Source organism: Echeneis naucrates, chromosome 17, assembly GCF_900963305.1.
Source record: "Echeneis naucrates chromosome 17, fEcheNa1.1, whole genome shotgun sequence".
Lineage (NCBI taxonomy): Eukaryota > Metazoa > Chordata > Actinopteri > Carangiformes > Echeneidae > Echeneis > Echeneis naucrates.
The window spans coordinates 13247274-13275234 of record NC_042527.1 but is presented as its reverse complement, the minus strand read 5'-3'; the positions used below and the strand labels follow the sequence as shown (position 1 = coordinate 13275234).

Here is a 27961-nt window from a genome sequence, read left to right as displayed (position 1 = left end):
CTTAAATGGCATCAGTACAAACACACTGGGCAAGAACCTTACTTGTGCGGCACATGTGGGAAAGGCTGGCCGAGCGCATCTCATCTAAAGCTCCACACGGTTCAACATACAGTGGAAAGGCTGTTCAACTGTGAAGACTGTGGCGTGTTACAAGAGGGCGTCGCATTTGATGGCCCACTGTAGAGACATCTACAGTAAGGTTTGCAGTAAAAACTTGAAAACTAGCTGAAAGGACCCATGAAGGGTCACATGGCAGAATGACCATTCACATGTCCAAAATGTGGCAAAACATTTCCAAGAAAAACATGGCTTAGGACGCACAGAGAAAATACATGTCTGTAACTTGATGCTTTTAAGGAAACAAAAAAGAAAAGATTAAAATTGTGCATGGTATGGAAAGATGCATTGTCACCTACAATGTCTGCTGCTGCTGTACATATACAGTTACTGATAGAATGAAGCTGCAGATTTATAAATAGCCCATAACATTTTTCCTGATATTGTGAATGACTTATTTAATGAGTAGAAAATTACCTTGCTAAACATACTCATGAACACACTCATGTGAAATCAGAGTCTATTCCTAAAAAGGTGTCTTTGTCAAGTGTGAGTGAAGCCAATTCACAAGAGATTTCACAGAAGGATAGTATTAGGAATTTAGAGAAAACAAGAATCTTGTGTGACCAAAAAAAAAAAAAAAAAAAAAAAAAAAGAAAGGACCAGACTCAGATTACCTTCCTCATGACTTTGGGTCATCAGGTGGGAACCTCCTTTCGTCAGTGTTTCGTCTAGTTAGGCCCACAACACCTCCAGGAGGCTAGACCGTGAACACTGGCGTCCCAGAGTCACCCCCTAATGCCAGCCACACGCCTCACACAAAGACAACTATCTCAAACAGCACCACTGTCAACTACTCTGACCTCTCACCAACTGCACCAGTGAAAGCGGGGTGGGGATACAGATGCTGGTTCGGGTAGGGGGGGAGAAATAGAAGAGGTGGAGATAAAAGTAGGGATCGGATACAGACCCTGGTTCAGGTAGGGGGCATGAAAGTATAGAGGGTGCAGGAGGTGGAGGCAATACAAGCTACACCAGCAGATTCAGCAAATAAACTCACCTGAACAGTCCTATACTCAAACAAACCCAACACACCAACACAGGCCAACTCACCTGGACTAACCGCATGGTGTCAAAGAGGCTCAAACAGGCCACACCCTCCACTTAAATACACTTCCCTTCCTGGATTTCTTCCTCTGCTTCTCCCTAGAGTCTGTCTATCTTAAGAGCTCCCCCTGCTGGGCCCCCAGCTACTATTACTTCTTCCAACCCAAATCTACTGACTGGATCTTACTGCCTCATCTGACATTTCCTTCACTGGTTTCCTCACCCTCTGTCCCCTTCCTCCTAACTCCTTCAACAAAGCAACAGCAGATCTTGCTACAAACCCTCTACATCCTACTTCCACTGGACAAATCCTGACCTTCCATCCTTGCTGCTCAGCATCCTTACCTAGATCTGCATACCTGAGCTTTTTCCTTTCATATGCTTCTTCAACTGAATCGTCCCAGGGCACAGTCAGCTCTATGAAATATACTTTCTTTCTACTCCTAGACCACAAAATTATATCAGGCCTTAGCTCTGTACAGGCTATTTCCTGGGGAACAACAAGCTTTCCTCCTAAATCTACCTGCATCTCGCAGTCACTAGCATCCTCTAAGCTGCCTTGCTTCCTTATTATCTTATTAACTTTCCCTCCTTCCTGAACAAACTGTATTGCAACTCTCTTTGTCTTAGACCCTCCTAAAATTGCCTGCCTCCGTATATCTTCAATGCCTGCAGCTAAGCTTTTTAAAACCTGGTTATGTCGCCACCTATATCGGCCTTGTGAGAGATTAACCTTACAACCGGACAAGATGTGCTTTAGAGTTGCAGCACCTGAACACAACAAACATAACAGGTCTCCATTTACCCAGAGTTTTAGGTTCTGGGGAGTTGGCAATACATCATATGTTGCCCCTGTCAAAAATCTAATACTGTTTTCCTCCATACTCCACAGCACTTTCCAACTAAGCTTTTTCTTCTCTACACCTTCCCAGTTCAACCACTGTCCCTGCTTAGCCTGAGCCACTGCCCTCGCACGCCTTAATATTTCCTCCTGTCCACGAACCTGCTCCACAAGTAGCTTCCTCTTCTCTTCGGGACCTGCTCTACTCCACACCGGTTTGCCTGGGCCAAGCCCCAAGCCTTCCCGGCCTATCTGTACATTACCCACAATCTCTGTATGCCTAAGCGTTGCTTTTGCTTCCTGCACTGCCATTCTTGGATTCCATTTTCTCCCCTTGGTTGGGTTTGGAACCACCTTACTAACTACCACGTCTTTACTCCCAGATAACAGGAGCTCTGTCCTAACCTTAGTACATTTAAAAATTAGGTGTCAAATAAACAGGAACATCAAAATTATAGATAGTTCATTTATTATTACAGTTGCTGTGAGGAATACTGTAATTGGTTATCAATTAATCATTTGGCCAATAAATAATTTCTGTGTGTTATGATAACAGATTTCCACTACATTAAATTATATCAAAACAATAATGCTGTTGCCCAAAATAGTGAGTAGTAAACAGTGCAACAAGATGAACTGACAGACAAAATTTCCACATCAGCATCTGACATTTTGATATTATCATACATTTCTTATAAACAAATAAATCTTAATTTTTTTTAAGTCTCACAATTATCACCAAAACCAGTAATTCACAACACCGCTAGTGCCTTATGTAGTAGTCTGGTTATGCAGAGAAACCCTTGCTCCACCAGAGAGCAGTGGTGCTCCAGGGACTGGCCCAGCTGCTCCCCCTGTCTGTACCTGTGTATGTACTGGATGTAGAAGTCCATTCATTCTTAATTTTGCAGTTCACCTCCCATTAAATTGAGACAGATTTCTTTGGAGGCATCTGCAGCTCTTAAAATTGAGAAGACATTTGGACAAGAGAACATTAAAACTTGTTACAAATGGCTGTAATCTTTTTTTTGTTTTGTTTTTTACATTTGAGAGGATAAAGCTGCAACTGCTTTGTATAAATGTTATATATTTAATCAACTCTGTTGTTTCAAGCATCAAACCTTTCTGCAGAACAGAAAGAAGCCTTCACTTTGTCTCCTGAAACTGTGTTGCAGGAAAGATGATGACAGGGGATGGCAGACAGCAGGTTTTTTAGGAGCTGGGAGGCATGACCAGCCCTGTAATAACCACACACTAACAATGCGTTCGTCCTGTTTAGTGAGCAGTCTCCAGTGAGCTCGGCAACACTTAATGGTGAGCAGACTGTGCCACTCCTTTGGGATGTTCTGCTGTCTCTGTCTGCAGAGACACTCCACTCCTGATTTCTCTCTGACTGAAACCTCCATCTGTCCTGCTTGCTAAAGATGAACACTGTCAGAATGGAATGGACTATCAGCGAAAGAGCTTAGGTGTCCTTTGGCCTCTCCTGGCTCTGCTGAAGTAAAGACGAATATCTCCTGGTCTCAGGCACAAGTAGCTCGCTGTTTCATGGCATGTCACATCAAAGTGTTTTCCAAATTGGTGATGTGCTGTGACTGCTTTCATAATTTCAGATATTTCAATGGAATAACTCCCTGTAGAACCTGATAGAATGATGCATGTGTTGGATATTTCAACTGATACAGCTGTGGCTCTGATTCAAATAGTGAGGCCTGACTGTACCCTCTAAAAATGCAGATAAAGTTTTGACACCATTTGACAATGGTGTCAATCTAATGTAAAAATTTTATCCTGACAAAGCTAACTTTTTGCCATTGCAGTTATCACGTGATGTGATTTCAAAATTGATTTTACAAGAGGTCCCGGTGAGACGGAGATATAAAGTACCAGTGGTTCATTCACTTAGTCTCACGTAATTATTCCGCGTCTTCAGATCAAAGCCGTTTATACTGTGTGCAATTAGCCTGTCCTTACACAAGCGTACATAACTGTCTGAAAAGTGCAGGCATGTTTTACTGTCACATTCTATGTTAAATCTCCAGTTCATTTGAAGAACTTTACTCCAAAGGGTTCATGAGTTTATACGATAAAATGTCCACTCTTTGCTCCAGTCGTTTGAAAGATAGACGTGGTATGACAACATACTAATCCTGAACTAATACTGAAATTTTTGCAATCTACAAATAGCAAATGTTAAAGCTTTCCAAAATAGAAGTTGCATTAGAGAATAACTCAGGGCCTCATGATTAACAAACATCGACTGGTGTATCTACTTTATATATCAACTGTCAATGGAACAGTTTTTTCTTGCTCATGTAGAGAAGACAAATCTTTTGGGTTTGGAAGCGTAAGAGCCAAAATATGTTCTGAATTTGATAATTAGAAATCTGATATAATTTTGAAGTGCTTACTGCTGAGTGGTGCAATGCAGCTTTGATTGATTTGGGTCCTAAGTTTTGCAGCAGTGTTAAAAGGATTCAGACTTGAAAATCTCTTACTCAGCAAAAATGTCCTTAAGAGACGATGCACTATGGGAGCTGCACAAGAGAAGAAACAAATGTCTTCTGTAGACATGTTTATGGGGAACCCCTCAACTGGCTGCCATTATCCAGTGAGAATGTACATTTAAATTGACATTGTAGATATCAGGAATATCTATCCGTTTGGCAATAAACTGGATTCTGTATATATTTTGCTTTTAATTCAGCAAAAGCAGTATTAAACAGCAACAGTGACTCAGACAGACCTATCTCCTCCAGCGTAATTGCTCCTTGGCAATACTGCCTCTCAGATTGCAGTGGTATCTTTACCCCCCTCTGCCCGATGTGCTGCCACACTTACTATAAATATGACCCATAAGCACATTATCACACAGCTTTCTTCAGCTTGGGAGGTTTTTGAAAAAGGCATCATTTCTCTGCTGGCATGTGGTGAGCACATCACAGCCAGTGAGTCTTTCCCACACTTCCAAGTGTTGCATGGAGAGAGAGAGAAAGGGGAGGAAAGGAAACAGATTGAGGGAGAGAAAGAGATTTAGGAAAGATACAACCTCCCATTGAAGACACCTGCCTGTATTTTTCTATAAGCCATCTTGCACCTTAAGGTTGGCAGGTGCCCTGTTCAGATGACAAAGATGGTGGATTGAATTTTTATGCAGCATGGGCATCTAATAATAGAGTCCTGATATAGCATTGCTATTTTTTACTCATGTTTTATTCAAACCTGGGATGCTTCAGCACACGGCAGCCTATGTGTAATTACATGTTTTGCGGTCCAGGGTTATTAGTCTTAAATGCCAGTCCTGTACAAAAAAACCTAACCAGCATAGGCTGGGAGTGATGCAGACATACAGTAGAAATGATACTCTCTTGCTGCTAATTATCACCACTTTGTTAAACACTTTAGCTAATATCCTCTCTTGTTGCCACAAAGAGCTAAAAATAGCACAAATGCAGCAGACTTGGGACTGCACTCAAACCAAAATAGTTACATTGAAATTTCCTTTCCCTTTGAAAGAGGGATTGATAGCTCAAACTGCAAAATCTGTTGGTTCTTGACCTTGCAGTCACCTTTGGCTGCCTTTTGATTTCAAACAAAAACCGACTGACTTGACATTCTTCAGTAAGGTTGAATATGCAAATAATTTCTATATGATTACCAAAATACTGAAACATAGCACAAAACATCTGCATACATGGTACTTAAGCGCCCTGTCCCGTAGCTATTCTGAGCATTTCTCTAACACACTCGAACTCCTCAGGTAAGTCCAGCTGGCACATAAAGATCTGCTGCAGAGATTTGTCCTGTCCCATCATGCATCTGGTGTGCATTGATTGTGCTCTTTTTGGACAGAAGTACTTACTGTTCATGGATTGCAACAAAGAGCAGCAAAGCGAGAGAGAAGCAGGGAGTGGTGGGTGGTGAATGAGTTGAGTTTTGCTTTTTTTAGCATCTTGTGGCTGCAAACTAAGGCTGGTTTAAGCACTGAACTGTGAGGCAGAGAGTACATGTACAATCCAGAGCACATGCATGTTGTATATGTGCAAGGATGCAAATGCAAACTTGCATAAAAGCTGAGAAACTACCTGTATAATCTATCCCCAAAGAACTGCAATGCAGCCAAGTCTGGCCTCAGCTTTGTCTATTTGCATTCAGACCAGGTATAATTGTGGGAGCTTCTGCTATCCACATCCACACACCTCTGCCATGGCACATGGTATCCAGCTGTTCAGTCCAATTAACATCTGTACAATAGCTGCACTGTGATAAGTGTCTCACAAACCAGAGCATATCTGAGGAGCCCCTGGCACTGAGGACAAGCTGACCTGTGTGTCAAAGTCGCAAGGTGCTCTGAAAAATACATCAAAGCAACTTAATAGTGCCAATACAATCTGCTGAGACGTTCATAAAAAGCATTGAGAAAAATGTTTTCTAGATTGTGCGAGATGATATTAAAAAAGAAAAAAACTCTGAAGTGTCTGATCTTGTTAGCAGAGAGATGATAGCAGAAAATCAAATTTGCTATCTCCTGTAATTGGAAGACTTTGTTGTGTGTAGCATGAGTCTGCCGACAGAAAGCAGATGGGGCTGTAGTTGAGCTGCTGAATGATGAGCAAATAAAAACAAGCGGACAACCTGTTCTGGTGAGGTGGATGCTGTGTCAGCAGGCAGCACAACCACAGCACAAAAACAAGGCACTGTATGCATGAACAAACATGCAGAACAACTTGCACACAGAAATACCCAAATGTACATATTGCTTCCTTTAGTCTTAAAATCCATAAACAAGAGCCTTACGTACACAATAATGATTGCAGTTTCACCAACTCTGTAATCGCTCAGCTGCTAGCAAAGATGACTGTGTGTTTGTATGTATGAGCGCGTATGTGTGTGACAGAGAGAGAAAATGAGAAGCTTCATAAAAGGCAGCAGTGGGTGAAATCAAACATCTGAACTAGGTCAAGCATCCATCTACACCTCCACCCTTTAATGCGTTACAACAGATGACGCAGTTGTTGATAGCTGCACGGTAACTGATGCCATTATATCATTATATTCATGTGACTGTGTGCAAGTCTTCTTAACTGAGGGGCAAATTAGATTAGCAGAAGAAGCTGAACACACCAGGGCAATGAAGCGATGCTTTAAACATGCTCTGATTCCATTAGAGGCCCACAGCTTTATCTGTCATTTGTTTTCCAAACCATATTTGTGTAAAAGTCAAACTTGAAGCAGAGACTGACAACACTGACTGCACAGAGACAGCTAAGCCGCATACGAGCTGATCAGCATCAGGGAATAAACGAAAACGCAAACAAAAAATCAGCTGTTTAAACACAGAGCAGTTATTTGGCTGTCAACCCTCAGCACATCTTCCACATTTTTCACACTGACAAGCTCACCACATATCAAAGCGAATTACACAACTCTGTATCAGAGAAGCAGATGCCAGACTGGCAGCGTCTTTATCATTATCAAACTGTGTTGGATATAAAAGTGTATTTCATGCTGCCTTTGTAGTAGCTCTTCATTGATAAAAACTTGGATACAGCCATAGGTCCAAAATAAATTTGGCTTTTTAAAAACCACCAATTTTGACCTCCCCCTGTGTCACATCTGATTAATATGATTTTTTTGTATATGAGGGCACGTATAAAACCATAATAATGACACAGAAGAAAAAAAAAAACAAAAAAAACAGAGCTATTATCTTGTCCAGGATAATGCAGAGATAATTGCCTAGTTCTTGTTTCATGTTCTTGGCAGCACTGGTCATTTATCATTATTAAGTACCTGGCCACACAACCATGAAACTTTTGGTTTCCTTGGCAATGAGCTGAAGCTAAATCCTGTTCCAGTTCTTCAGGTGGAAGTGAGTCAACCATGCTGTTGTACAAATCGCCCCCATACCACCTTCATGCTTTGCATCAGCTTGTTGTAGAATAGAGCAATAATGAAAAAAGGAGCACGGAGACAAAGAGCAAAGTCATATTATTGAGTACTAGCTTGCCTCCATGAGGTCAAATTCTTCTCTGGCATGAACATACTGGGGGGCTTTTTTTTTATTTTATTTTATATATATTCATTCATCCAGGACAGCACAATTGAGGACCCTTGCTCTTCCCGTAGCACTGCCTGGCTGACATGAAAAACCTGGGAGGTGTCGATCCAGCAGCCACACTGTTGGCAACTGTGGATCTGTGCTGAAGCAAGGTGTAGTTGCTTTGTTATTGACGTGATGACCTTCCAGTAACAATACCTCCAGCCTCTTGAGTTTGTTTGGCTATTGCCCTGACCTGAGGTAACAGAAAGTCTGCTTTTGGTGGCCCTAGCATACACTTGGGCCAAAGTCCAGAAATGTTAAGACGGTGGTAACTAATCCATTCTGTGCTTCCAGCTTTTCAAATGTGATCAATCTCTTCATTTTTTAGTTTGACATAATCAAAAGTTGAATGAATTTCTTTGGGACTTCAGTTGGTTGAACAAAACGAGCTATTTGAATACTCTGGAGAATTGGTATGGACATTTTCACAGGTGTTTAACATTTCATAGACTAAACAATTAAATACAAAAAGATATTAAGATGATCTTACAACAAAGCAAATGCTCATCCTAAATTGATTAACAAATCAATTCAAATCAAACACACCAAATGAAGTTCCTATTACGCTAAAATATATTTAGATGTTCCAATATTTGAAAGTCTATTTAGTTTTTGACAACATAATGTGCAAAACCACACAAAATCCACCCATCTCTCAAAACCTCTTGTACATGCCGCTCCCTGAGTTAACTGGCCAACAGCCAAATATTATATTTGACATAGGCATCTCACACATTTTGCTGAGGGGATAAATAGGAGTGACTCCACAAGAGCTGAGATGTGTTGTCTATCGTATATGTCTATGTTGTTTTCAGCACTTTTATTTCCCTTGTACCCTGAATTTATGGCACCAAGGGAACAAAGTGTATACATGATTCTTGATGCCATCCATCACCCTCATCATTTTTTACACATGCTGTGGGTCTGAATGAGACCCATGAGATCAAGGAGCATTTTGACTAAGACTGCAACAAACATTAACAAGTCTGTCAAGAAAATTAGCAATTTTCTGGAGATGTTTTCAGGGAAACAGATACTATAGCTGTAACCTGTGTCTTAATTACACTGTGGAGCTAAGGATCTGACTCCCGTTGACTCAGTCAGCACAAAATGCCAAGTCACCATGGTAACAGGGGATGCAACATGCTTTGTAAAGGGTGATGGAGGCAACAAAACGATCCTCTATGGCAGGATCCATAGCAGCTGTTTAAAAATGTCAAAATCTTGAATAACACCGAAGAAACCTCATCCGGATATCCCATCCGGATTACTGTGTGCGCCTCCACCACTGCCAAAAGCTCCAATACTACATGTCACGTTGAATCTTCTTCACATTATGTAACTGCGTTAAATTACGGTGGTATCGGGTACCAAGCCCCGACTGGATCAAAATCCAAAAACCTTAAACAAACATCAACAACAAAAACAAACGATTTTACATTTCTGAACCTCTTTGTCGTTTTTGCACCGTCAGCTCTAGTCCTCAAAGTTGCGTAACATTTTACAATTTCTTCCCAGTTCCTACAGAGCCTACCCATTAAGAAATGTTGGAGGGATGAGCCTCACAGATTAACTAAGGTTTTTTTTTTCTTTCTTTCATTCGTGTAAAACTGAAGCGGGTCTTAGACTACAACCCTCCTCTCCTCCGCACACACAAACACAGAAACCGACATCTGGCTGAACATGTAACAGGAAGATTTGGGGGCAGGATGGAGGGATGTGCTCCTACCTGTCCGCAGGTTGAAGGAGAGTCGGGCTTCAACCAGATAGGGGGTGTCGCTCTTGGAGCGGAGTCTCCGGATCGGTCGGCGGTCTGTGCTGCTGTCTGGAGTGGTCGCCATCAATTTGAACCAGAGTCCGGTGATGACTGCTGCTGGCCGACCGGGGCAGACGCAGAACCACGGCCACTCACACACTGGGAGGTAGATACTGGTGGGGAGGAGGGAGTTCACAAAGAGAGAGAGAGAGAGAGAGAGGCGTTGGTGGGATATGGCACAGATACAGTGCGAGAAAAAAAGATAGATGACAAAATATGGAATTAAATTATCAAGTGACTGTAAGATCAGTTCAGGATATATATACGTTTCTGATTCATATCTACATCGAAAATTTTCAATATGCCTCGACCATGAGTAACTCCATATTTGCAATTGTTCTCCAATGATTATAGCCAAATGAATAATAGGCAATGCGTCTGACTATTCGCCAAATAATTTAACCAATAATATATTTGTGCTGAGAAAATGGGGGGAACAATGGCTTTCGCATTACTCCACAATAACATACACCATGCCACAATATACATCGACACAAAAGGCAACTACATTGCATACTATTAGAAATAAGATTAAAAAAAACCCACATAAAATAACGTGAGGTGGAGAGATATAGTTTTACACATCAATCTAATGGTAATGATGAGAACCATTTGAAAAAAGAACAAAATAATAGGGAACACTTTAGACTTTCTTTAGATTGCAATCTTTAAGTGCGAACAAACCAACCAACAAACAAAATCAGATTTTTATATCTTGTGATCCCACATTCAAAGATGTGGGATCACATGCTGCTCTGTCTCATGAGGAGAATGAATGAATCATCCTGAATGAATAACACTTACCACAGTTAACCACCAGATGGCCATCTTAAATTTTTTATTCTACTTATCTATTTTCTATACATGCGCGCATTCATTGTGGGCAGCAAAAAATAAATAAATAAATACATAAAAAATCATTTTACAGGGAAACGTGTTTCTTTATTGTGCATATGACAATAAACACTTTGAATCTTGAAACATTTATTTTTCCCTCAGAGCGACGCGCTTAAGAGCAGGCTTTACGACAGTGTGATTGGTTTACGGCCGTACATAAACGCAGTTGCAGAAATAAACAAGCAGGGCTTGGTGTCGTTTTCTGCTGCAAAAGAGGACCTTTTCATCCACTCTGGTTAGTACCACAAGGCCAGTGTGGCCACATGGCTTACATGGGCTCGTACTGTCCGTGTTTCCAGTGCAATTAGCAAGAATGTGCAATTTTTTACTTCTGCAGCGAGCACGACGAGCTTCGTCTCGCAGCTAACTTCCCTGATAGGTGGCTAAAGTAACGTTATTGGTAGTTTAGCCACCTATCAGGGAAAGTTATTATCGTTATTTTTCTGACAGTACGCTTTACTTTGGGACATACAGTGGCAGGTTAGTTATTTCTAAAATGAACTTCAGACCGTCTTCGCAGTGGGTGTAACTCAGCGTCAACCTGTGAAGACGCGCAGAGCTGTCTGAGGTGTGGGAGGCCCGTGAAACCAGTTTGGACTAACTCAACTATTTGATTGTTGGGCCTGGTGGGACGCACCCGGTTTCCTATCTTACCCACAGTTTGTATAGTAAAGCCGTTTAAAGGTTGCCCTTTAGTTTCACCTGCGACTTCAGATATTTACTAAATCAGTTGCTACATTTCGGTGCATATTTATGACAAGTTAATTGCTCTGATTGCACAACAACGTTACTATATCGCAGGCATCCGTGCAGCCATGTCTTCTATTCACTTTGATACGTTGAAATAATCATGCAGTAGCAGATAGAATAATTTTTTGCTTTTTAATTGCCAGTATTATTTATGTCAACCATGAATGAAATTAAGATACTATATTATTTGTGTCCGCATTATTACATGCATTGAAATAATGAGATGCTTGGCTGCACAACACAAGTCTATCATGAGATTCATATCTGACTCTAGTGGAGTTAGGATTGAAGGGTGTTTTGCTATATTCATTTTCACCAGAGGAAAAGGTGCCACAAATAATAAAAACAGCAAACGATTTTACACCTGGACTACAGAATGTAAATACAAACAAGTAGTGGGTGAATACAAACAATTGAATGAATGAATTCATTTTCTTTGTGTGTCCTTATGTGTTTCACTTCTGTCTATCTGTACTACCGTTGCAGCAACAATGCTTTTCCAAAGTCGAGGTGTGTTTGCCCTTGGTCTTCGCATGTGCTCCACTCATGTCGCAAAAGGACCAGGTAAAATGGAAGGAGCTAATTTGACATGATGTAGTGTTGGTTGTGTCTGCTCAGTAACATGGTCTGTAGCATGTGAGGCACACAAAAGAAATCAATTGGTGTTAACTGCTAATCGGTGAATGACAAAGGTTTCATTTACAGATAATGATAAGTGACTATGTAAGAGATAACTGGAGTCTCTGTCTTTTTTTAATTTGCACACTGATATCCTTGTTTAATTAGTATTTGCTGGTTTTGTTAATGCAAAATGTGCAGAATGTGCAGTAAATCCACTGTAATAACTTGAACATAGAAATATTATCATTTTTAGTACCATTAATTTTGTAGCATCCAGTGTGCTTTTCCCTGAATTTAGCACCAGTTTAAGAGTAAAGACGGTGATCACTGAAATTGTTATCTACCAGACCACTGATTAGCGAAATCACAGAATTTTTTTTAATATTAAGTCATTTTAAAAAGCACTTACATTTACACACCTTTCATTTTCTTTTCCCAGACATGTCTGAATTCCGCAAGGTCTTTTCCAAAGCCAAGCACATAGTCATCATCACAGGGGCAGGCGTGAGTGCAGAAAGTGGAGTACCAACCTTCAGGGGAGAAAATGAAAAGTGGAGGAAATGGCAGTCTCAGGTAATTAATAAAAAGCAACCACGTACTTTGATTTTCACACCATAATATTTATCTATTTGTACTGTATTTTTTTTTTAAGTCAAAACTTGTGTTTGGTCTGATGAACAGCTTTCTGTGAAGTGGGTGTAATTTATGTTTACGTAATACATCTTCACAGCCCAGTGACTTTATCTCTGCCTCAGTAGCAACTGAATAGAGAAGTGGTATTTGTTGCACAAGTTAAGTTCATGTGGTGGGCTGCAGCAGGATGTAACTCCAGAGGAGAATCAGTCATCCATAATCCAAAAAATATAATCCCCATTTAATTGCATGAAATGAATCTATGATGTCTTTTATCATTTGTCTTTTGATGGATTAGTATTTGAGCTTTGGTTGATGTAAACAGGTAGCACAGTTGCATAGTGGTTAGCGCTGTTGCTGAGTGGAGTTTGCATGTTCTCCCCATGCCCGTGTGTACTCAAGTTTCCTCCCACTGTCCAAAGACATCATGCTCAGGTTAATTGGTGATTCTAAATTGTCTGTAGGCCTGATTGTGATTTGTTTGTCTCTGTATGTTGGCCCTGCAATGGGTTCGCGACCAGTGCAGGGTGTACTCCACCCCTCGTCAAATGTGTTCTGGGATTGGCTCCAGCACCCCCTGCAATGGAAATGGAAAAGTGGTAGAAGATGAATCAATGAGTTGACGTAAACATTCATATATTGATGTATTCTTAGGACCTGGCTACTCCAGAGGCTTTCTCTCGCACCCCATCTCGGGTCTGGGAGTTCTACCATTACAGAAGGGAGCTAGCATTGAACAAGAAGCCCAACACTGCTCATCTGGCCATAGCAGAGTGTGAGGCCCGGCTGAGGAAGCAGGGACGCTCTGTGGTTGTAATCACCCAGTGCACAGATGACCTTCATCGACAGGCCGGGTCCAAACACGTGCTCAAGATTCATGGTGTGTGGCAGAGTTAGGCTTCATTGATAAGCCTGGGTACATATGATTCTGACGTGTGCAAACATTTTCAAACCATGTCTTATCTGGATCAGGTTTATTATTTGTATGGGTTTTTTTTTTTTTTTTTTTTTTTTTTTTCGTAATTGCAGGCAGTCTGATGGAGACACGCTGTGTGAATTGTGGACATGTGACCATGAACAAGCGTAGCCCCATATGTGCTGCGCTGAAGGGGAAAGGGTAAGAGCCAGTACTCTTAATACATCAACACAATGAAAAGTATGCAGGATTTGTAGCGTGATCTGCTCAAGAAGACCCTTGTTTGTAAAAAGATCTGTTTAATCAATCGTTTGTTCGTACCCTTAATGTGCAGTTCACCTGACCCAGATGTTGCTGATGCCCAAATTCCAGTGGACAAGCTGCCAAGGTATGATCAATGTCAGTTGATATTAATAATGCTGATGGTCAGTTCTACCTCTCTTAGCAAGAAAAGACAGGGTTAGGGGTAGTGGTAAGCAACCATCTGTATATTGTATAACAACAAAAACGAAGTGCTGATGGGAGAATTAATCTCATTATATAAATTAACGATTAATACACTGTAGTATCTCGATGTACTGCCAGTTGCACTCCCAGTCTAGTGATTTGCAGTTCCACTCTAGTGATTTATTTTGTATTTTTTTGAGACACAAGTTGTATCAACCACCATCTCCACCATCCACCTGCTCTGCTTTGAGCTTCTGTTGAACCTGCTACTGCTTCCTGATCAGCTCTCCTTCACCCCCTGTTGGCTTGTATATTTACTTGGTAGAAAGGATGTTGTGCCTCTTAGGTTATTCCAATTTTTTTTTATCTCCCATTTGAAGTTCATTTTAGTGAGTATTGAATGATATGTAACATGAGCACATCACTTTTATTTGCTTAAAAATCTCTCTGAACTTTATCTGTTAAAATCTTTCTCCCAGATTTCATTTTGCTAAGGTGACTGCATGATGAGTAACATGATGTTAGAGTTAAGTATTGAGTTCAAGAAAAGAAAAATCTAATTTTTTTTTTTCCCCCTCACACGTATGTTAACTCAATCCTGGTCCTGGATCTTAGTTTGGTCTTTTCCATCAAGCTTCATCTCCATCTTTACTTGTTTCCAATTGTTTTCACAATGCATTGAAGAATCCTAGTTTGTAATAGATTCCCATGTTAGTAACAGTTGTCAGAACCTCCACCTGGGGGCAGTGCTGTGCTTTATAATTTATTCATTCATCTTCTACTATTTATCTGTTTCCGGGTTGTGGGACTGCTGAAGCCAATCCTAGTTCATATTGGGGAGGGTACACAGACCTATGGGCAATTGAGAGTCACCAATTAACCTAAACATGCATGTCTTTGGACAGTGGGGGGAAACCCACACAAGCACAGGGAGAACATGCAAACTTTGCTCAGAAAGGCCACAGGCCCGGGACCCAAACCTGTGACCTTCTTGTTGTGGGACATCAGCGCTAACCACTATGCCACTGTGCTGCCCCCTGGTGTGCTTTAAATCTTTCAAATTTTCTCTTTTATCTTTGGTTACCTATTTATTTCTAAAAATGTAATTCAAATAGTTGCATATTGGAATTGAGTTTAAATATGGATAGTCCCCAGCAACATATAGTGCATACAGGTCTTACTTCAACAGTTAAGTACACAGAAAACTGCAGCATCTTCACTCATGCTAGGCTTTAACCATCAGGAATGTTGCAGACCTGTCTACATACTAACTAGTGACTATATCTGCACGGATTTACCTGTTTTTTATAATTATTAATTTCAGTGATTGTTCTGTGATATGGTTTGACACAATTAGTTATGTAAGTGCCGTTTTCTGTTGCTCTTTCAAGGTGTGAGGATAGTGACTGCCATGGTCTGCTCAGGCCCAACGTGGTGTTTTTTGGAGAAACTCTGGATTCTCATATTCTGACCAAAGTGGAAAAAGAGATGGAAATATGTGATCTGTGTCTGGTGGTGAGTTATCCAATATTTTGCATCCATACTTGTCATTCTCCTCTTGTATAATGTCATTATATAAAAATAGTGTACAGTGGATTTTGAGTTTTTGCCGATGTCATTGCCCTTTCTGTGTTTACATACAGGTGGGCACATCTTCAATTGTTTACCCAGCAGCCATGTTTGGCCCTCGGATTGCATCCAGAGGTGTTCCAGTGGCAGAGTTCAACACAAAAACAACGCCAAAATCTGAGTACTTCACGTAAGTCCATTAAGAAACGTAATGTTGCTAAATCTATATAAATTTTGTAGTGGTAAATGGACGTATTTATACTGCCATGCATTTCCAGCACCTGGCATCATAAGCAACATCCAGGTCACTTGACAGTATTTGTTAACCTTGAAACAGTTGCCCGCTTCAAAGCACTTTAAACTCTATAAGTGACCTTGTAGTTGTTAAACTATAATACTGACATTCAGTGTCTCCTTGTTTTTCTCTGTGTGATATGGCACAGGTACCACTTCCAGGGTCCATGTGGAACTACACTGCCCACAGCTTTGGCACGACATGAGTCAGAGGTTATTCACTGACTTCTCACACAGCAGTCAGTAACTTCTTATATAGCTGGATGCAATCAGAGGCTGTGGTGTGTCACAGCATTTCCCCAAATCTTTGCCTTAATAATACTAAATCTGTTAATGTTGGATTGAGGGGGATCTATAAATACTCTAACAATTTAAGAATTTGAGATGGATCTTATAATACTTGAATATATAGCTCACTAAACTGGAAATGGGATTCTGAATGTTTCACATATTTGCTGCCTAGATTTAAGTTGGAGCTATGCCGCTTGATGAAAGAAAGGGACTGTCAACTATGTATGTAGTTCTTTGCATAGGGAAACATTTCCTCAGGTATTGGTATTCTTTACATATTAGGTAGCACATTTGAGATATCTTAGGAAAAGATGCTGTAGTACAAAACAACACATTACTTCCAGTGCCAATGGAGATATTCTTCTATTATCTTTCCACCAAATGAACAGACCACAACATAATTTTGTGCCTTTTAACACTGTTTACACAACCTTGACCAAATGCTCGCTTTAAACCTCAAGTGAAAATCAACCAATGTTACAAAGATTTAGCTGCATGTAGAGGTTGTTTTTGATCAAGGACAGAGAGGATAGAGGAAGGGAAAATGCCTTTTTCAGTCCTAACCTGAGACAGCAATAAGTCATTCCCATGCTTTTTGACTGTTTTGTATGAATATAGTTACGTCATTGATTACTTATTGTTCATTTAATGCATTTTTACACAGTCTGTTTTCAAATATACTATATACAATCAGAGTAGATGGAAAATTGTCTAAACATGAAAACTATGATATAGTATTTAATAATAACCATTTTAACAAGTTTTTGTTCATAAAAATCCTGCACAATTTCTCATGATGTATTCTGTTAAAAAAAATAGTAAACAATATAATTATTCAAACACTAGTTTTTTTTCCACTATGTTTGCATCAATGTTTATGTTCAAACACCTTCAGCTGCTTCTTTTGATGCGCAATGTACTGTATGTACCCAAGATGAACAGCAGGTGCCAGCATAAACTAAGATTACACTATATGTGTATATTGTGCTATGGTACGACTCAAATTCCTTTCACACTATGCAGTGAGGCAGAACAGTGAACTCAGTGTGGCTACAGCTGAGTTGAACAATGTGAATCCGATGCATGTCTACCAAAAGGAGAAAATTTGTTTTGTTTCTGGTGCGAAAGAAAACGTCCAATTACAAACTAAAGGACAAAAATTACAGGAGGCTTAAATAATGTAATGAAGCATAAATATGTTTATTTATATATGAGCTGTTTTTTAACCCCTTTATTCCACAGAAACACCTACATAGTGCATCCCAGAGACAAAAGCTCTACCTATTTAAGTGTTCATCTTCATTGACTGACTGGACTAACATGGTTAAGTCATTCAGTGGAAATGAGAGAGACGGAGGGGCAGCAGTCAAATTAGCTGGGGAAGGTTATGTTCATTAGACAGTGTTATGATAATCTAATGATAGACTTAAAGGAGTTATCTCAAGAGAGCTACATAGTGCACATTTGTGCAAGAAAGAGAACCACACACACACATACACAATGCTGTAATCCAGCTTAGGTATCTCAGGGGAGTCACTTGGTAAGTTAATTTCATGCCCATTGTAGTTTCAGCACTCTCATTATAATTTTTTTTGTCCACACAGCATAGCGTGACCACATAAAACCACGAACACACTGCAGTTGGCTCAGCACATGGACTGAGAAAATACCAAGTGCTATTTCCTCTCAAGCTTTATTGCGTTTCCACTGTGGCGCCTCACCACTTGCCTTCTTTGCCCAACAATTAGCAACCAAATCAAGCCCCTCTATTTCCTATAAAGTATGTCCACCTGTTAATGTATATCATCATCATGGCAATAATTTGATTTTCTAATTTCCTCCTCTATTACTGCTGCTTCTCTTCAAGAAGTGGTAAGGCCAGGTTCCTTTTGTCACAAGGAGATGGCATGGAGAGGCACTTCTGAGAAAGCTCAGCTGTCTGATGTAGTCATTTCTGGAGCTGATGAACAACTCTGTTCCTGCAGCTCATTCATGAATCTAGTGAGGGGGGGCTGAAATTGTGACAGTGGAAAAGTCCCTGTTTGACCCAAAAGCTTTTGGGTTAATAGGGTCATCATCATTGGTGGCAGCTGCACAAATATCCAACTGTCTCTTTGAATGAGGATGTAGATTGACTGGGAGATGGCGTTTATGTGCAAGCGTGTAGGCCAGGGGTCTGCTTCCCCCTCTTCCTCCTCTGAAGGATTCACTAACCATAACAAAGCTTATAAAGATTTACGTATAGTTATACTGCATATACAAAAAATATAGTTTGTTGCATTTAGAAAAAAACTAAATTGCAACAAAGACAGCTGATATTATACTATTTGTATATGTTATAACAAAAGAAAACACCAAACGCTTATCTAGAGGGGAAGAATGTGTAGTGTGCAAGTGTAGACAGAACTATACAGTCCTCCCCAAATTTGTTTACAATTAAAACATAAATGTAACCTGCTTTGATATAATTGAAACATTAAGTTGAAGCCTAAACACTTAGGGGGCAAAAATAAGTATTGGCCAGTTTGTATTTACTGACTACATTTTATTTCAGTGTACTGTCACTCTTTTTTTTTTTTTTTTTTTTTCTCTCTTCAGCCATTTTACAGCAATTAACCGATGAACCTGAACATGAAACCATATCTACGTCAGCTCTGGGTCTAAAATAAATATCCTTTTCCAAAATAATATCTTATTAAATGTCCGTCTTCTCACCTGTTTGATGTGACTTTTGTTTCTGAACATCGTTGCGGCTTTTCTTGGAGACATATACGAGGTTGTCTCACCGGCGGGGGCGGGAACTCAGACCGCCTGCAGGTGAAGGCGCCGGTCAAATACGTAGAAATGACGCATATATTAAGTGACAAAATGTAAAAACTTTTTTTTTTTTTTTTTTTTTTTTTTTTTTGGTACAATTTCAAGCATCGCCTTGAACTCCAAGATGACCGTGCAACAAACTTAATAAGCACAACCAAAATCTAATTTACCGTTGTTTATCTCCGTGTGTGTGTGTGTGTGTGTGTGTGTTTTTTTTTGTTTTTTGTTTTTTTTTTTGAAGACAGAGCCGCGAGTTGTCGACTTCTGTGTGGGCTTTTGTCATTTTACTGTGAATGTCTGTGTGTGGAGGAGCGACTCTGTTAGTTGGAATCTGTGAGTTTGGAGAAGTCTGAGAGTGGTATTTGATGGCCAGCTGGATAAGTGTGCATTTGTGAGTGTGTGCCCATGAATTTGAACGTGTGTGTGTGTGTGTGTGTGTGTGTGTGTGTGTGTACACACACACTCTTTCTGTGTGCATGCTGGCAGAAGTGTCAGGCCAAAGCAGGTCAGGCTGGGTGAGGAGCCACAAACATTACACAGATACACATGGTAGCCTTACAGTTACACAGACCTTGTCAATGTCCATTTTCCATGGCTTGCTTCACGTCATTTCCTTATTTATATTTGAATATATTGTTTATATCCTACTTGGAAACTTGTGAAAATAAGAGCATGTATAAATATAATAGCATTTTTTGAAATGTAGATAACATATGGAACATATAACTAAAGCTCAGTTCATAGTTGCCAGACTATGAGAAAATTACTATTGTAGATTTCAATAAGATTACGTTGTCAGAATTTGTTGTTATTGCAGTTACGTCTCTAACCAGAGGGGCAAACTAGGACTACAGGTTAATCCTACATACATTTTATAACATTTAAACATGAGGAATCTGGTGCTTGCATAAAAAAAAAAAATAATAATAATTTATAAAAAAAAAAAAAAAAGTCATAAACCAGTGCTTCTTGGGCTTCAGTAATGCAGAGTTCCTCGGGGATCAATCTCAGGACCTTTACTTTTTCTGAATTATTCAAATTATTTTGAATATTTGTGAGGTTTGTCTCTAGGCTGTGGTTCTGGCTTTTTATAAGTGAGTTCAAATTGTATTTGACATAAATAAAACACAGTCAAGAAATACTGAAATTAATACATGGCTCTGAAAAACAAACTTTTGAATCTGTTTTATTCACGTCACATTTTTAATCTTGATCAAATCAGACTGCATCCGGGCAGCATGGCGGCATAGTGGTTAGCGCTGTCGCCCCACCGTCCAAAGAAATGCATGTATAGGTTAACTGGCGACGTTAAATTGACCGAGGTGTGAATGTGAGCGTGAGTGATTGTTTGTCTCTGTTTGTCCTTGTGTGTTGGCCCTATGATGGACTGGCGACCTGTCCAGGGTGTACCCCGCCCCTTGCCCGATGTTAGGTGGGATTGGCTCCAGCAGCCCTGCAACCCGGATCCGGATAAAGCGGATGAAAATGAGTGAGTGAGATCCACAATCAGAGTCACTCCTTAACTCATTCAAAATGCATGGTTCAAAAATGTCCACTATGCTTCTTTGTATTAGCTACCCCTAGCTAACCGTAACCCTAACCCCATACGTTGCTGTTACCATAATCTTTGAAGGCAAGGGCCTATTTCTATTTATAGCAAATTTCCCACACTTCAGTAGGGACTGGGGCTTGTATCTCACACAAACACACCACAAGAAAATCTTGGTGCTACCAACACCTGCTAAGCCCCTCATAGTCTCCTGCTAACCTTTCTCTCAACTCTGTAATTAACAGACTTGCCTTTTGTAATAAAGGTTTACAGTAAATCCATAATTTGCCATTAGAAACATGAATTACCATGCAGTAAGGTCAGTCCCAATGCTCCACCTGTCCCTGTCGTGTATTACATTTTTTGTTGCTTTATTTTGAGTGTCCTATGGGATGAAAACCTTTTATTCTTATTCCTCCTATTCCTACAATGAGATAAATAAAATGGGAGGAAAAGGTGTTTTATATACTGACTAAGGTTCCTTTGCAGCACATCCCAGGATTATGCTGATGCTGCTGCTACCAGGTAGCCTGATTGGAAGGGAGTTGTTTGAGAAAAGCAGAGATAGGGGCTCAGGTGTAAACTAATCTGCTCTAACCTTGCACTAATTAGGATCAAGGCTAGCAGCCACTTTCTCACGGTTATTGATCACCGGCCCTGCCTCTCCCAGAGAAGTATTTGACTCCTACGAGAACAGCAGCACAGGACACGCATAATGGGAAGCTCTCCCCTCCCTGCTCAATCTTGTTTGTGTCTCTGAAATTCAATGTCCAGTTTCTATTCAACATCAGGCCTTCCCAATTTTGTTGTGTCTCATCAGTTAGGGTTTGAATCAGCCTGCTCTGTTTTTTTTCCCCCTTTTTTCTTGGATCAGTACTCTTTAACTGATCTCATCTTACCAACTCAATATTCATTGTCTAGTGTGTCTGTTGAACAGCATTGCGGGCATTTCCGTCTGCCTCTACCTCTCACTATCACTGTCTCTCTTAATCACTTTGCTTCAACTTAAAATTGGTATTGCTATGAAATACACTGTGTCCAAAGGACTAGCATTTCTGTGTAGTCACCAACTCTAACCCTTAGTCCTCAGAGGCAACATTTTAGAATTGTTTATCTGTAATAAAATTTTTAATGAAACTATTACATTAAATTGTTGCGGACAAACAACCCCATCTTGGTACTTAAATAATATTTGTGAATTACACTTAAGTGTATTTAATCGAACATTGCTAATCTCCCAAACTCATTAAAGGGTAAATTTTGCAGATTGATCCAACAATGTGAGAGAATAATTCAAGCCAAACACATAAAATGAGTAATTTGACATAGTTTCAGTGCCTCTTCTGAATGCTTGGGGTCAGCATAATGAATAACACAAACCTCACAAATGAAGAATGGTTGACGCGATGGCAGAAAACTGCCTATTTAACGGACATGAAGAAATAATAGAATTCAAGTTTAGTTTCTGGACCATATTGTGGATATAAGTCTAAACATCCACTTTCATTTTGTTCAGTTTTGTCTCCACCAGCTACAAAGACAGACCTTCAACCTTTAACCACTAAATATCCACTATGTTCAGCATCTAGCTGCTATCGTAGTCTGTTTCATGTTTCAAGAGAGGCAGGTAGCTCCCAGTGGGTCTGAGCTTTTTCACTGACAACAGTTGCCTACCAAACAAGTTGTGCAGAATAACAAAGTAATGATGTAGATTGTTGCTGAGCCGGGGGAGAAATGTGATAACTTTGTGAACCTTACACAGTCACTTGAGTTGTTATAAATGTAAACAGAACTTGATTAGCTCAAGAGATATTCTAGCTTCACATAGCTCTTGGTATTGTTTACATTGCTCTTATCATGCTGTTCAAATCTGGGAGTACGGCAACATAACGATAAAGTTAGGAGCACAGACATGATTTAAACTGACCTGCAAGTTAGTTATTAGGAGGAAAAAGAAAAGGTGAACTGTAATTGTAATGTGTTAACAGATTTTTCCGTTCATCATTGCCATCAATCTGGTTCATGTCAAAATGCAACTGGCGTTCCTTGTTACTTCTATTTGTAAGTTTTGTATTGCTACAACATTAGCATTGGCAATAGCAGCTGCTTACTTACCAGGGTTGGCAAGATGAGCATCAGCTGCTTTTGCAAAACAAGTAATTATAATACATTTGTAAACTTTATATGGTAATACACGGCCAGCTGGTTAGCAAAGAGAGAAATAGAAGCCTTTAGACCACTGGAAGCCAACACTTTGTGTGTAAAGGGGTTAGCAGCTCGACTGAATTTGCAGTGTGAAAGATAACCATGGCTATGTAGCTAGAGCAAAAACATATAAATAACACCTTTTAAACATTACTACCATGTTCAACAATGTAAACTTAAAGAACAAAATGTCATTTTTGATAAATATTGTAATACATTTCTGTTCCTCATAGCAAATAGTAGTAATCATCGTAGATCTGTTTAAGTGCAAGGTAAGTGTAATCACTGCAGTGTATACATTATGACATCTGTAAGTGAACAGGAAGTTTCTTTTTGGAGAGCTCTCCCTCCTTGCTTGTTCATTTCAACCTTGTGTGCTGCACAGTTAACACTTCAAGCACTCACATTCAGTGGGAGCACGTGATACTTCGGAAGGCAGACCATTGTGGGAGGGGACACGGCACATGTACTGGATGAAAAACACACACACGCGCGCATTAACACAGACAGGCACAACGGATGCACACTCACACACTGGCCTCTCCCAGATTACTTGAACTATCAGAAGCTTTAAGAGGATTTCACTATGGGAGGGTGCTACACTCGAATCTCATGCACCTGATGTCTATTGATCCATCCTAAGCTTGCAAACAAAAAACAGATGCGAAACAAGCCACAGTTGTAAATTTTTGTCATTAGAAACAAGCCTGTGACCTCGCTGTCTTCATCTTTCAGTGTTTGAGCCAGTCGGATGTCCTTCTCTGCAGAAATCTGCTCCCTTGGATTTGGGGGCGAGAGCACGGCACTTAAAAATAGCATAGCACCGATCTGTGACAACAGTGAGTTGTTGGACAGAAAGCATCCACTTGGTAATCCTCACCTGTCACTTTATTTACACAATCCCCTTGCATCATAGGATACAATTGCAATAATGTGCCCATAACAGTATCGTCTGGCTCCTGAGCTTATTAGCAATGCTGATGTGAGTGGAAGGTTAGGAGGCTGGTGTTGGAATGGAGCAAATGCTGATGATGTAGGTTGATAAGCCAAAGGATGCAATCAGCAAGCTGTGATGTGAGAAAACAGGATAATGTCATGTGTACTGTTCAGGGAACGGAAGAAGATACTGATGAGATTTTCATTTGAAGATAACACATGATGTGTTAATTTTACCAGTTCTTCCTTAAATATGAAAATTTGATTTACCTTTCCCTTACTGCAAAGTTTAATCGGTCATTGGCCACTTTGCTGTTAGTATCTCTTAGAATACTTTACTAAGGAAATGTCACCAACAGTAAGAAAGGAAGTCCGAAAATTGATTTGCCAACTTAATTTTTTTTTCTCTACCCCCAAAATTTCCCAAAGTTTTATCTATTAGTTTTTATAAATATCTGTGATTCTTAAACCATAGTTAACAAATTAGAAAACACATATGACGTACAATACAATATTGATTGTATGTTATTATAGACTCTTTTGTTATAAACAACAATATCAAAAGTAGCAATAGCTGCCTGGCAACATTATGTGGCATCGACTCTGTACATCTGACAAATAATCTCTGTATCTCAAGAAACAGGCATTTGAACAATATTTACCTGGCAAACAGCTAAGCTGCGTTGTACCTTGATATTTATGGCAGAGATACTAAAAAACCAGTCAAAGTCGTTCAATTATCTTGCTGTCATTGAAGTGTCAAGTGCATCAACAGATTAGTTACATTTGTATCATGGATTCATAGTTGCCACGTCTGTTATGGCTGTACACTAAATGTGTTTTCCAGAGGAGGCAGTTGTTTTCTGTGCTCAGTGACCTCCCCCTCTCCTGTTTTGCCCTGACAAATGGAGTTTGCTTAAGGCTGGACTTTGACTCATTTCTTTTAAGTTTATATGAGAAATAGCTGACTTGAGGGTACTATTTGATTTACGCTTTGTATTTTACTTCATAAATAAAGGGGGGAAATCGATTTATCGTGTTTTTATAGGTAAAAAAAAAAAAACAACAACAAAATATTATATATCAAGCTTATATTCTCAAAGGGTTGTCTTTTGTAGCTGGAATATTTTTAATATCCTTCCAAGATATAAAATTCCCTGAGGGAACCAGGAGGCATGTCTGACTGAAAACACGAAAAAAGGTGTGTTTATTTTTTCTTAGCACATTTTAATTAAGGCTGACATTAGTTAATTCACAACATGCGTTGTCTGTCTCTTTTGGGTTTCTCTTGGCTGTTTTATTTGCTGGTGTTGAGCCAATGTGTCTGTTAAAGTCAGGTCAGCCATGCTTTAAACCACATCTGGGCACTAGTGGGACTTCTCAGGTTTCTGGGCTATCATTGCAGATGATCACTTGATGACAGCTAATGTGAAGCTCGACTTAGTTAGAGGCAGCAGCTCTGAACATATTTATTTTTTATTTGCGCTGCTTTTTTTCCATTCATCTGCTTTTTATCCTTTGTCCCATTTTCTGAACCAAACCAATGGTGTGTGATCCATCTGTTTCTAGATTCAGAAATATCCTGCTGATTTAAATTGCAGAATTAAAGTCTGTGGAAATCTTTTTGAAGCGTTACTTGAGAGGGAAGTGGAGTGCCATTTCTCATTGCTCCGAGAAGGCAAATGCGAGAAGTGGACGATAAAAGGTTCTCTATTAAACAAATTTGTTCTCTGAGACCCTCAACATGCTATATGATAGATGATCTTTTGGGAAGATGCTATACAACTGACATGTGGTGGAGAGGATTTTAATTGCTTAGGCTTTTTAGTCATCAAGCAGCTATTCAAAATTTGGTTTTGCAATGTAAATATATCAGGAACATAATCAGCTGTTTTATATCATTTCAGATGCTCAGCTGTTTCATGTCCTTCCATCTAAGAGGGTTTTTTCACATGATGAAAGATCAAGAGACAGAAATAGAAAGACAGACAGGGAGGAAGTGAAGATGATTTTTTAGTGGAGAGGCACGCAGTAGGAAGCAGGCTGCTGTCTCCTTGTCAAATGCCCTTGGAGTGCAGCTTTGTGATGTGAACTCCCATAAGACCTCTCTTTGTTCTCGAAAGATGAGGACTGGCAGAGTGTGACCATGCACTTACACCTGAAGACACAAAAGCACAGGGAATAACACTTTCATGCCACACGATGCCTCTCTTATCCCCCAGTGTTCCCCGCCACAAACGGGCCAAGAGGTCTGGACAACTTCACACATGCAAAAAAAAAAACAAAACAAAAAACACAATTGTCAGTCAACAGTGGTCAAAAATAAATAAATTAAAAAATACAAATCTGCATGGGCAGATCCACAAATGGCAATTTGAATGTCAGATTTTCATCTTGTTTGAATGCATAAGTTGGCATTTGCATCAAAGGAATATGGGATCTCCTACAACTGAGAACAGCACAGTTAATTTTGGAGAACGATCTAGCAGCGTTTGCACAAGGAATATTGAAATATTGATCAAGGCGATGACAGGAAATCAATGCAAGATTAATTACAATCTAGGCAACATGCAACAACTGTTTTGTGTCATTTGCATATCGCGTTTGCGAGAGTCTTGCTGCAGCATCTGGATCACTGAGAGGCAGGCTACAATATGACATCAGATTTGCTTGTCAGCTAATAAAATCCAATAAGAAATATCAAGGTAAAACCTTCTATACAAGACACCATATCAGCCTAAAAGTACCATGCCCTATATCCTGTGTCCCACATTGTCCTCTCAGAGGAGCAGGGGTAGGTAACACAGGAGAGAGACTGGCAGGCAGCTGAGAAGGAAAGGTAAGGGCTACGAATAGACTTACAATAGGCGTACGTCCTGACAAATCATTTGTGACGGCACTTATGCTTTTCATTTGTGCTCAATAATGCTTGTTCAAATTCTAACTTCATCTTGAAGTTCAAGCTTCTCTGTGGAGAATATAAGGTTAATAGTTTTACAACTTTTATAGCGTTTTTTTCAAGGATTTTTTTTTTATCTTAAAACAAGTCTGCAATTTGATTTGACTTGATTTTTGTTTGTATAAAATGTCAGAAAACAGTGAAGAACGCCATCCAGCAAGGCACTCTATTTTTAAGAAAATTAAGTAGGGAAACAGCAAACTTTCTTATTAGACAATCTAGAGTATGGTTTTGCTTGACCGTTGACTTAAATGATTAATGGATTGTTGGTTGATTAACCAGTCTGAGATATTTGTCGTCAGAGAAACTCATTATTGCCAGGACTAGGTTTACATGCGGCATTTTCTTTTTCTTTTAAAATTTTTTTGCCACACGACATTTTTATAAATTATTGCCTCTTTTTTTGTTGTTGTTTTTAGAATTTGGTTGGGCTGCCAAAGTCTTTATTTTTCTGTCAGTTTTCCCTCCACCTCATCCTTTTCTGTCTTTTTGTTTACCTGTCACACTGTTGCTGAATTAGATCAGTGAAAGCTAGAATAGTAACATCTGAGAGAGAGCGAGGGGGAAGAGCCGGAGGGGGAGAACAGAAGGCGTGTGACTTGTCCTGGTAGCACGGTGGACTGCTGGACTTTGGCATGGGCTATCCATCTGTCACTTTCTTTCACTCCTCCCTGGTACTGACGGGTCATGGCAATGGCAGCCTGTGACGGATGACTAATCATCCCGTGGTAATGAATGAGACACCACCGCCTGAATGCCAAGAAGGTGCTGATGGTGAGGGTGGTTGACTCCCTGGCAATATAAAAATCATTATGATGAACGGCGTGCACGCTTGTTGGTCCATACCCGTACCTGCCAGCCAAATGGGCTCCAGTAGTTGCCAGCTTAGGAGCATCTGTGGTGAATCATAGTATGAAAACATTGATATACAGCACATGTATTCATCCTGCCTCCTTCCCTTCCATCCCCTGTGTTTAATGCATGTGTGTGAGTGTGGGTGTCAGGAAAAGGAAGAGAATAAATGAATCACTAAATGCAAAAAATTAGATTGCATAGAGTGTAATGGTGGAAACAGGTCATGTGTGGGGGGGGGGGGGGGGGGGGGGTTGCAATTATGGATGATGCATGCACTGTCCTGTGATGCTCTGCAGTC

The 27961-nt window shown here is 40.0% G+C and overlaps 3 protein-coding genes and 1 pseudogene across 4 annotated transcripts in view; 1 reads left to right on the top strand and 3 right to left on the bottom strand.

Moving 5' to 3' along the window:
* LOC115057808 (phosphatase and actin regulator 1-like) overlaps positions 1–9949 on the bottom strand; it is a 40614-nt gene extending 30665 nt beyond the window's left edge. For both annotated transcript variants that reach the window (XM_029525020.1, XM_029525021.1), the window contains exon 1: positions 9838–9949. In XM_029525020.1, coding sequence (XP_029380880.1) covers positions 9838–9949 — 112 coding nt within the window. The remainder of the gene's footprint in view (positions 1–9837) is intronic.
* The window catches only part of LOC115057810 (opsin-5-like), a 132895-nt gene that overhangs the window by 98115 nt on the left and 6819 nt on the right, over positions 1–27961 (bottom strand). The window lies entirely within an intron of this gene.
* On the top strand, positions 10975–16798 carry LOC115057811 (NAD-dependent protein deacylase sirtuin-5, mitochondrial-like). The gene is made up of 9 exons (XM_029525023.1): positions 10975–11056; positions 12058–12135; positions 12632–12765; positions 13480–13705; positions 13855–13942; positions 14076–14129; positions 15580–15703; positions 15832–15947; positions 16201–16798. Exons 2-9 carry the CDS (start codon positions 12063–12065, stop codon positions 16274–16276), a joined length of 891 nt encoding a protein of 296 aa, XP_029380883.1. The 5' UTR covers positions 10975–11056; positions 12058–12062; the 3' UTR covers positions 16277–16798.
* Positions 26002–27961, bottom strand: part of LOC115057627 (opsin-5-like) — a 7111-nt pseudogene continuing 5151 nt past the window's right edge.

Coding starts and splice junctions, on each gene's coding strand:
- LOC115057811 (XM_029525023.1), top strand. CDS start 12,063: ATGCTTTTCCAAAGTCGAGGTGTGTTTGCCCTTGGTCTTCGCATGTGC. Junction 12,136..12,631: donor TCATGTCGCAAAAGGACCAG/GTAAAATGGAAG, acceptor TTCTTTTCCCAG/ACATGTCTGAATTCCGCAAG. Junction 15,948..16,200: donor CCAAAATCTGAGTACTTCAC/GTAAGTCCATTA, acceptor GATATGGCACAG/GTACCACTTCCAGGGTCCAT.